We start from the raw sequence: 11,715 nt of genomic DNA on the forward strand, positions 1-11,715 counted from the left end.
GTTTCACCATAAAATCATTTTCACATAATTAAGTGTTACGAATGCCACCAAAGTACATAGCAAAGGTAATAAAAACAATCAATTACTCTGTGTAATACAGAAATATATTAAATTTCAATTATTTATTTAACTTATGAATAAAATTTTTATCTTTATTTTATTAAATATTCTATTACATTATAGAATTATTAATAATTAACAGTCTAACAGATCATAGTTTGTAAAAAATATTGTAACAAAATTTTATTAATATTTTTTATTATTTTTATCTATTTTATAAAAAATATTGCATTATTTTCAAATAATATTTTACTATAATTCCATAATCCATAGATTATACAGAAAAAATGTTATCTTACTTTATTTAATTTTTTTTTTTTAAACATTTTTGGATCATCGGCATATTAAATAATTATTTATTAAAATAATATATATTTAATTTGTAGCAATAAAATGAGGAAGTAAAAATAACAATAATATTCACATCTTCTATTGGATATTATCTTAATATCTAATAGAATACTAAGCTCTAGTTTTACAAGGCATTAGGTTTTATAACATTATAAACATAATATGGTAGACATAAACACCAAAATATTATATTGGTTTGCAGTTATTTCCTTTAAAAATTATAAAAAAAAACAACTTTATTTTCTTAAATATTTTATTATCAACATTTTTTGAGGGACATATTGTTGAGCATATATTGAAAAAGTTTCTATATCATTTTCATATTTACGATTTTTAATCTTTTTAGTGTAAAGTATAAAAATCAGAAAACTAGTAAGTACAAATTTTGTTTCTCCATAAAAGTATATGGAAACTGTATAAATGAATAAGGAATGTTCCTTCTTATGAGCAAATTAATTACCTTTTGCCAAAATTTTATTGTAATCATTTATGTATACCTAACTTAAATATTATAAAAACAATTAATAATTCTTCAATGGTAAGCAATTTGAAATTCTTCAAAATAACAACCTTAAAACAATGATAATATCACTAAACATTTTAAATACATGACTCTTTAGCATTATGTAAAAGTTTCTTGAAATTTTTTTCAGAATCATCTAGATGAAGATCAGTTGGCCTTATCCCATTTACCATAGGTGAACTCTAAATAAAAAATACAATAAATTATTTTCAATCACTGAAAACTTAAAAAAATCAAATATTTACCGATCTCGAAAATACCATATCATTTTCAACCGTCGATGACCTGGAAATAGTATGACTGGATGGTGAATCACTTAACTCTGCAATATCATCATTATTATGCTCTAAAAAAAAAAAAAAAAAATTTAGTATATAATTTATCATAATTCATAATAGATGATATTATTGATAATAAAGGAGTTGTTGCTTATTGGACTCGTTTTGAAACCAGAGCAATTGAGTCTATTAACAGAAACAGTCAATAAGGTAAAAAGCCCAAAAATAAAATATATATGTAATAAATGTAGATAGTAATGTGCAACATAAAAAGATAAAAGATTTATAAGTAAAGTAAAGAAATTAGGTCATATACTTATAAAATATTCATTATTATTTATTTACATTTTATTTATCAATTATTTGTCACTATATTTACTAAATATTATAGGTACATACTATCTATGTTATAATAAAAATCTTTAAAAATTTACCTAATTTTTAGTTATTTATCCAACCGTGTATTTAATTGAGCCAATTAACCAGTGTAGTGACAAATGAGTCCAATATAAAAATGTATCATAACCGTGAGTCTTAAAAGTGGCAACTACTATATATATTATTAGACATTTATTAATAATGTACCTATTTTAAACATAATATTTTTGAGGTTCTTAAATTTTTTAAATATATACTTTTTATAATTTATTTTTTATCTTTATTATTTATTGCAAAATTAAATGTGCCATTATATTTTTAATTTTAATTTTAATTTAAATAATATATAATTAAGTAAAAAAGTTGCATCAACACAAAATGATACACCAAACAATAAGCATGCTCAACCTTTCTCCATTCTTATCTTTTAATAATACATGTATTCAAATTTTGATTTTTGGAATTTCAAATAAAGTAAAACCTCTTAATAACAGAGGTTTTACTGTATAATAAAATATGCTATTTTATATATATGTTTGACATAATTAAAAGAGTTTCATATAGTGATACAAACTTCTTATGTTTAAACAAGAATCACTCTTTTCTACATTCAATTGCTAAACAAATACTTTTTTTTTTGAAAGGTTAATAAATCTAAATTAAAATTTCTGAGTTATTAAACTGTGTGCCATAAGTTCATATAGTTCTGCATAGTGGTTTTACATAAAGTAAAAAAAATAGATGAATGTTTAGTTTAGTTTTCATTTTACTCAGATTCTTATGAAATTATTTTCAAATTTATATACTTTCAATATTATCTAAACTTATTATTTTTAGTATATTAAGCTTAATAAAAATTTCTTTTAAGATACATTAACGTTTTCAAAAAAAGTTATTTAATGTACAAACAAAATATAAAAATAAAGATTTCATTAAAAAAAAATAGAAGTTTATATCACCTACAAGCGCATTTAATAGTTCTTAAACAATTTTAATTTTTAAATGAAGTAAATAAGTATACTATTTAAGAATTCCAAAAACACTAAAATCAGAATAAACACATGAATAAAGAACAATAGGAGTGAGCATTGTATAATAGATTACATTAAAACATTAAAAATGGTATGTTAGTTAGTTTAATACCTATATTATCAACTATTTGTCCAACCGAATGGCTATTTGATATGTGTGCATGTAACCTTGTGGCCCAATGGTCAGAATTATTGAGAATCATATCTCGTCGTTGGTAAAACAACATGTATGCTGATGTCGTGACCAGAGAAGTATCAGGTATTGGTGTAACTTTAGTATCATCAAAACTGTACCATTGTTTATCATAAGGATTTTTGCAAAATGCTAGAAATAAAATTTTTTATTTATTGTGATTATTTGACCATAATTAATGTATATTAACCAGTATAATGTCCACTATGAGGATCTGATCCATGATGATTGCATACAGCATAAAGATCATATAGGTTACGATCTTGTATAGAAGATAGTCGACGAGAAGCTAGAGGCTTCAATGGTACCCTAACATCCCGACCTATAGCTAAATGTGGGGTCATATCAAAACTAAATAAAGGAAAATCTACAAGTACTGAAAGTTTTGTTGGTTGTCTGAAAATAAAAAATGATTATACTAAGTAATACATACCAACAAATAATGAAATATAATAATTCATAAATATTTTATATTATCATTAAGTACCTGTTATTGTGCTGTCGCGATGACGGTAGTGAAAGAGATTGTCTAAACCGTTTTAGATGAACCACTAAAATATCAGGTAAAGTCCATAATCCAAGTTTTTTCACAACTTCTTGTTTAAGATTACATTGTGGACAATGCCAAGCATTTTCTGGACCTAATACTTCTTCTTTTGTGTATAACTAAATGTAGAATATTATAATTTTACTAACAATTCAAAAATTTTTCAATATGCCTTTATTTTATTTGTATATAAACATTATTTGATTTATATTAAATAATAATTATTTATTGTTACAACTATTTTAGTAAAAAAATTACAAACTTACATCAAAACATTGTTCAAGCGTGATAGATGTTCCCTTTTCAGAATTTAATTTTAGCTGCTTTACACTGGCATGTTCTTCAACTTGATCACAATGATCAGCAATTGTTCTAAAAATATTAAAATGAATATCCTCTCTTTCTTCAAATAATAATTATTTCTTTTAAGACTTACGCTTCCTTAGCATGGAAATTCCATTCAAGAATTAATTTTACATGAGGTTGATCTCCAGACATAGCTAATGCTTGATCAATTGGATCGGTAAAAAGCGGTAATTCAACTGTTGGATCTAAATATTGAGGTATATCACTAGCATCAGCCAATCGTATGCCAAATAATGGTATATCTTGATCAGTTGTTAATATATCATCATGTAACATCACTGCCATTTCCTTAAGTAAAAGTTTTTGAAGGTCCTTATAGGATGTTTCACGACAAATTTGCATGGTATATGCACTTCCAAACCTGACATAGAAAAACAAAAATATTTAAACAATAAATATATATAAGTATAGAATAATACTAATACTAAGACAAACAACCTTGAGCATTGATCTTCAACAACAAGAGTATTAACCCAACATAGAAGTAAGTAAGGTCCACTCTCATTACTGCAATCGTTCAACTTTGGAAGTTCTAAACAATATAAGGGATCTGATTCTTTTATCATAGATGCTGGCATAGAATCTAAAAAATATGTATTTTAAATGTATGTACATTATGTTAAATGTATCGATAGAAATAAGAAATAAAGAATAATTACCACAAAATGTTCGATTAAAACCGATATCAGTTATTTCAGTAATTAACATATGCTCTTGGTATATACCAGTATAAGACCATAATAACTCTCGAAACTCAGCTATACTACTATCAACTGGAAGGGATAATCCAAGTTTAACCTGTAAAACAAAATTTTATCACATTAATATGACTTTTTGTTAATTGAAAATGTGTGATATTATTTTATAGTTTATTATTATTATTATTTATTATTTTCATTAATAATCGTCACAATTTTCTGAATTAAATATGAATAATATGATCAATAATTAAAATCAAACATATTTAGTTTATTAGAATGTAAATCAATAAAAAGTATACTATTATAAATATATTTTGTAAACTTTTAAAATAAGAATTATAAAATTAATAAATATTATAAACAATAAAAATCTACTACTAAATAAGTACATTTGAACTTACATCTCTTGGTTGTTGGGAGGTATAAATAACAGTAATAAAAACAGGCATTGAAAAACATTGTGGTACTGGTATTGATATACATAAAAATGGATCAAATGTATTGGATTGGCGCATACAGCGCGGACATGTAAGTGAGGATTTAAATTGTGCTTGAAATACATCATGTATAAAGGACTCATTGCAACGTATATGATTAGCAAGTGTCTCAGCTGCTACTTGTTCATCAGGCCTTCCAAATGTGTTCTGAGAAAAATAATAATGATAGTAAAATAATAGATAAAAAACAATTATTAATTAATCCTCTTACTCTAATCGTTTTATATTTTTTTTTTGTAGCTATGTTTAAATCTTCATGAACCTTATCCAAAAGCCATAATAAGAATTCTTGTGCGTCATGCTGATTATTTCCTCTATATTGAGTACCATATTTGTCTACAATCGTTTTAAATTGATTTGACATGTCTGGGTCATATTTGCAAAGCCATATAGATTTCAATAATAGTGCCAGTTGTTCAGTCATCTCTCCGCGTGTACCATATTTTTTTGAATTCAACTTATTTCTTCTAGTGAGGTCCATTTTGTATTGATCCATAACAAAATATCTACAGCAAAATTAAAATCACAGTATTGAAATATTTTTCTATTACTTTGGTATTAAAAAATAAATTTATAAAAACTAAAATAATTTTATTAGGTACCTAATAGATAATATAAAAATAAAGTATATTATTAAATGTTTAAATATTTAAATATAAGATAAGATCTATTTTATAATTATTTAAAAACTTAATTATGTATTTTAAAAAGAAAAAAGTGTGACAAATTAAATTTATGTTCATTTCTTTAATAAGTAACAAATAATCGAGCAAATAATTATAAGAATGATTTTACCTGTACTTATGTTAAATAATTAGAAGTAAGTCGACTATACATTCTGCTACATTCAGTGGTGACACCAGGATTTTTTCTAAGGAAAATCAAATTTTTGGGAGGGCTTAATACAATTTTAATATCATAAACTGCGGGGAGTTTTAGACAAAATTATAGAATATGAAATATGTAGATAAAGTAGTGAGCTAAACAATTTAAAAACAAGGCACGGCCTGTCTAGCTCATCTGGTCATAAAATAAATAATTTTCAAAGATTTTTTAATTATACTTAGAATTAATAAACAGCAAAATATTGAGAATTATAAGCAAGTATTAGTTATCATACAAAAACAAATCATTACCTAATAAAAAGTACCTAAGTACCCATATCAAGGCCCATATCTAACTATTCCACTTTAATAGTAAAATAAATATACCAAATAAAATCGCAAAATTATTTTTAAAAATATATTAAGTAATAGAGCATTAAATGTAAAAGATAATTAAACATGAACAAAGTAGTTTATTAGTATATTTCAGGACTTTCTGTTAATAGAATTTTATAGGTTTATGATAACTATTATTAGTTGTCATATAAAAAATTAGGCTACAACTAGAATTGTCTATAGTTATATTCTAGCATAACATAATAAGTACTTATAAGTACTATTTATATAATATTAAGTAAATACTAGATGAAATATAAGAAATGTTTCTAAACATTGATACTAATTAGTTATTTTAAGCTAGAAATTTGTCAATAAAATATCATAAATGTAGAACTTAACGATCTCTATTAATTTTAAATGGTTTGTGGAAATAGGTAAACTATTACACTAAATCAAACTATTGTTTTATTTAATTTTATATTGACTAATGAGCCATTGAACAATTGTGTGCACACGTGTGTAACAAGGTATGTACACATTGTTCATAACAGCATTGACTTTAGTACAATGGGAGGAAGGGTTAAAGTTGAGGTAGTCTAGTTAAAAGAATACAAATCTAATTTAACTTTGAGATGGGGCTAATATAAGTAGATTTAAGAAATTAATGAGATTTCAACACAGTATCAATACTTAAATTAAGAAAGAATGTAGTATGATTATATCAATATAAAATTTGATGTAATATATGAGCCTACAAACCAAATGATTAATGTTGCATTAAATTTCAGCCAATTATTGTAATTATGAAAACAAATAGGTACATTTTTTTTTTGTCAAAATACCTACTAGGTAACAATATTAAAATATATGGGTAGGAACAATAACCATTAAGTAGGTACTGGTTAAATACAAGATGGGTATACTTTTTATTAATTTGACTTTTATTTAGAAATAGATAGCTATGGAGATAACTATTTAAAAATTGGTAAAATAATATAAGTCTAATAAACATATAGTTACTAATCAATGATAAATTACCTTATCAAACATGAATAGGTAATATATTAAGGTTATGAATTATTTTTTGAAAACAATGCAATTATATTTACTTCATGTTACTAAATTAATATTTATTGAAAAATGTTTATTTAAAAGGGAAGTAATGAACATATATAATAAATAGAATTTTAGTTTTAAAAACGTTTATATATTTTTTACCTACACAACTTTTGATCAAACTTTATTCATATCTTATAAATTTACTTAAAAGTTAGGGATCACATAGAAATATAGATTTAGAATAGGTACTTCGTTAAAACTTAAATTTAGATAATAAATAAATTTCAAAAGTTAATTACCTAGCTAGAACATCTGTATGACTTAAGCATTGTAATACAGCATTTATAAAACATGTATTTCCTTGGTTACGCAGACCAACCACACCCGGAACTTTGTCACCGCTTAAAATTTTTGGAGTTTGATAGGTGTTATCGTTATAGATGTCTGTTGATGAGCGTGAAACATAAGCATCATACTTAGAACATAGATTGCTCTTGTCCTGCTGTAAGCCGAGGTATGACATTTTTTGCAACATTTTTCCAAGCACCTTGTTCCATGATGACGGTTTCCTCAGCATCGATAACTTTAATCTAGCATCATCTACATCACCAGGCTTTACATGTTTATTGCGTATCAGGTCACGCTTAAGTGAAAAAGATCGTTTTAGCTTGGACGTCGGCGGATTGGGGTCCTCATTGCGAGTCATGTTGTGCAGCGCCTCGGCCGAAGTGCGTTTCTTCAGCAACGATATTTCGTCCATTTCGAAACGTCACCGATAAATTTTGGTAACATTAGAACAGTACGTAAAACTGTATAGGTGATTAATTTTAAAAAAATAATAAAAATAATAAAACAAAACAAATGGGAAGAGTAGTTGAACACACAAAATAGGAATTTTGCAAGTAATTATATTATGTACACGATTTGGCAAGTTAGGTAGCTGCAAGCAGTATTAAAACATTTAAAACGTCTGATGGACGACGACACATCCGAACCGATCGAACGGCGCGTCGATTAATCAAAAATTCACAGTAGTTCAAACACTATTAAGTCTATAAAATCAAAATACAAAATAATAATAATATTATGTAGGTGCCTACTAACTATATTATTATTGTATATCGTTTCACGGGAAAAATTTATCAACTCGTTATCGAAAACCTTCGAACATTACAGTGCTACCGTCTAACCGACGGAGAATGATGTATAGAAAAATAAATATATATTATATTACACAATATTATACTTTTTACAACAAAATAAATTTTATTGTACACGTTTGTATATTACCTACAAATGAAAAGATATAATATTAGAAAAATATTTTATGGAATAAATTTATATTTTTAAACACTTTTTCGAACAAAGGTAAATTAATTTGGATATATTTTATGCCATTGGAATATAAGATTTAAAAATAGCTGTACCTATTTATTGTAGATCAAGAAGTAATGATCTATTTTCCCCTAAACAACAGGCCATACAGGCGAACGCGAACTGACCACGTAGTGTAATCAGTAATCACTAATGACATCCTATGCAATGACAAATTTTGTTTTCTATTTACATATTATTCGTTACAACTTACAACCGTAATTTAAATATTTAAATATTTAACAACTCAGTGACTACTGTCTACCGACAATATAGGTACATCATAAATATTATGGGTATCGAAATCAAGGGGTTTTTACTTTTTATTACAATAACTTGCCAGACTTTATGCAGGTTGGATTGAACTCAGTTTAAAAATTTTACTTTTAGAAGTTATAAATATTATATTAGGTATATTATGTTTCACATGTTTTCATTTTATCAACACGTAGACAATTCGAAAACTTCAATTGCCTACAAATACCTACCTTAAAATTAGACTAAATATTTTGAAAAATATTTTTTGTATACTATTAATTTAAGTTACAATGAAATATTTCATGTATTTCTACAATTGATACTTTTTGACTTCATACTACATAAAAAAAAAACTAAAATCCTGTGTAATATTATAGTATTTAATTATTATAATAACACATATTTATACCATATTATATCAAATTATTTCACTCAAATTCTATGTTTATTGTTTAAACAAGTAATTTCTTAATTGACTACCTGTATAATTATTTTTAATAGTTATACGAGTAAATGAGTAAATTTATATTTACTATTTAGTAATTTATAACACTAATTTAATAGTTGGTAAATTACAAATGTTTTTCCAATAAAATTTGTCAAATAATAAAATATAATTAAATTATAAAAACTGTAGTATTTTATTTAAGAGTTTAAATACATTTATTGGCTGTTTATAGTATCTTGTTTGTATCATACTCGCTAGGTATCAGACCAATTTTTTTTACAAAAAAAATTTTCGAATACCTACATTTCATTTTCTATTGAAATAGGAATATCTAGTAATGGATCCAATCAGAAATGATATTGAATGTGATGTATATCGTCCAGATGAGGAGCCATTATTGACGCTCGCGCCTTCCGCGGAGCCGATGACGGAAGCTATCAGTTTCGTGGAAACGGACACCAATGCGCCGCCGGTCGAAACCATAACATCTGACATTGGAACTCCTGGTGCCGAAATAGAAAATATTGAGGTGGCATCGCTGGTGGTGTGCCTCGATGAGGAGTTAATATCGACGTCGGTCGAAACCTTAACTTATGACATTATTGAAACTTCCGGCCCCGAGATGGACAATGTCGAGATAGCGGTTCCGGTGGTGTGCCCAGATGAGGAACCAATATTGACGCCGGCACCTTCCGCGGAGCTGATGACGGAAGCTATCAGTTTCGTGGAAACGGTCACCAATGCACCGGTCGAAACTATAACACATGACATTGAAATTCCCGAGATGGAAAAGGTTGAGGTGGCACCGTTGGTGGTGTGCCCCGTGGAAAAACAAACATTGTCGCCGAGCGAGGAAAGTGACAAAGAGACCACTATTATTGACACAGACAAGACGGTGCCATTGCGAAAGAAAAAAAAGTCGATTCTCGTCGGCTCTGCGGAGACCTCTCCGCAGTGTCTTCAGGACCATCTGCGGTTGTGGTTGCAGTGTAACGTCATCGAACCAACCAGATGAAGAAGACTATAGAGACGAATTCGTCCACGAGATCGAAAAATTCAATGACAGATGCTCAGTATAAGGGGAAGAAAACCCCTATTTATCGAGACCGCGGTTAGACTGGTCAAATTATAGATGTGGCGCAGATTCAGCTAAGTATGGCGGTGGAATGGATGTCCGTTACGGCGTTACACCGTGCAGCATTTCCGGGCTAATCGGTTAGGATAAAAATTATCTTTGTTACACCATTATGTAATAAATTATAATATAAATAAAAATGTTTGCGTCCACAAAATAAACTTTGTTTTTCATATTTTAATCGTTTATTATTATTCTAAAACTCATAAATAGGTATATAATTTATATTTAAAACCCGCATTCATCAGTTCAATACTCGTGAAAAAAAGTTGTACTATGCATCTATGAAAAAAAAACTGACACAAATATTTTTTGACAATTAATTACTAAATGTTGGTAGGTATGTTAATTAAAAAATAACTGACATCACGATCACTGTTATATTGTTAAAAATTAATTAAATTTTTTTCTCTGTAAACTCCTTAAGTCTACTGCAAATACTTACAGTTAAATTAGATTTGTTTTTTTTTTCTAACAAATGATAATAAATTTTAATAAGTCATTTTTTAGTTTGAAATTGTGTAAAATTGTTCTTGATATTTTTTGAATTTGTCTTAAGAAGAGTACCTATTTAAAATTATAACAATTAGTTTATAGTTAGGTTAATACTCAATAGTAAGAGGCCGAGCATTAACGAGTTAAAAAGTTAAAGTTAAGTTAAAAAGTCAAGTTACTTAACAAGTTACTTTTTTTTTACAGAAAATTCTAACTGAACGCGTTTATTTATTTTATTTAGTCACGTTAAATTATTTTTTTCTTTGTACGAACCTCAAAGATTTATTATTGCATTTTGTATAATAAAAAAAAATAATAATAATAATAACAATAATTATTAGGTATGTTAAATATAAATTATTCTACTATATATTATTATGTAGGTACCATCGAGTATTCTAAATATTATAGACTGTCGAAGTATTCTGCAATACCTATGTCTGGATTTTAAAATAACGTGTTTAAATACAAGTAGAGACCTATTATTGATTAAATATACTATAATATTATAGTTACCTACTGTATATTTATAATATTTTATATTTTATTGTTATTTGACTTTCAAAATAAATAAAATAATGTTGTAAATTTAAACGATGTTTAAATTGTTTTGAGACCACATTTTGACAAATCGATATGACATTCCCTCAAAAATATTATTCTCTATATTTTATGTAATGGGTGTTTTTACTCTACGATTACTTAAAATCATAGAAAAAATGATTTTGTGTAAATGCGTTTTGTCTATGTTGCGTGTGGGCCAGAGAGAAAAAACAAATAGTGCGCTGACATCCCCTTAATAGAACTTACAAAATGTCAAAATATACCAAACGACTCATGAGAAATAAAGAATAATAT

The 11,715-nt window shown here is 26.5% G+C and overlaps 1 protein-coding gene across 1 annotated transcript; it reads right to left on the reverse strand.

Annotated features, from left to right (window-relative positions):
- Positions 1 to 646: 646 nt before the first annotated feature.
- On the reverse strand, positions 647 to 8,265 carry LOC114127342 (ubiquitin carboxyl-terminal hydrolase 43). Its single transcript, XM_027991550.2, has 12 exons — positions 7,447 to 8,265; positions 5,137 to 5,431; positions 4,830 to 5,072; positions 4,387 to 4,525; positions 4,166 to 4,310; positions 3,798 to 4,088; positions 3,628 to 3,733; positions 3,302 to 3,480; positions 3,005 to 3,210; positions 2,734 to 2,946; positions 1,180 to 1,280; positions 647 to 1,116 (listed from the first exon to the last, which is right to left on the reverse strand). Exons 1-12 carry the CDS (start codon positions 7,905 to 7,907, stop codon positions 1,012 to 1,014), a joined length of 2,484 nt encoding a protein of 827 aa, XP_027847351.2. The 5' UTR covers positions 7,908 to 8,265; the 3' UTR covers positions 647 to 1,011.
- Between the last annotated feature and the right edge of the window lie 3,450 nt (positions 8,266 to 11,715).

This window comes from Aphis gossypii, chromosome 2, assembly GCF_020184175.1.
Source record: "Aphis gossypii isolate Hap1 chromosome 2, ASM2018417v2, whole genome shotgun sequence".
NCBI classification, from domain to species: Eukaryota; Metazoa; Arthropoda; class Insecta; order Hemiptera; family Aphididae; genus Aphis; species Aphis gossypii.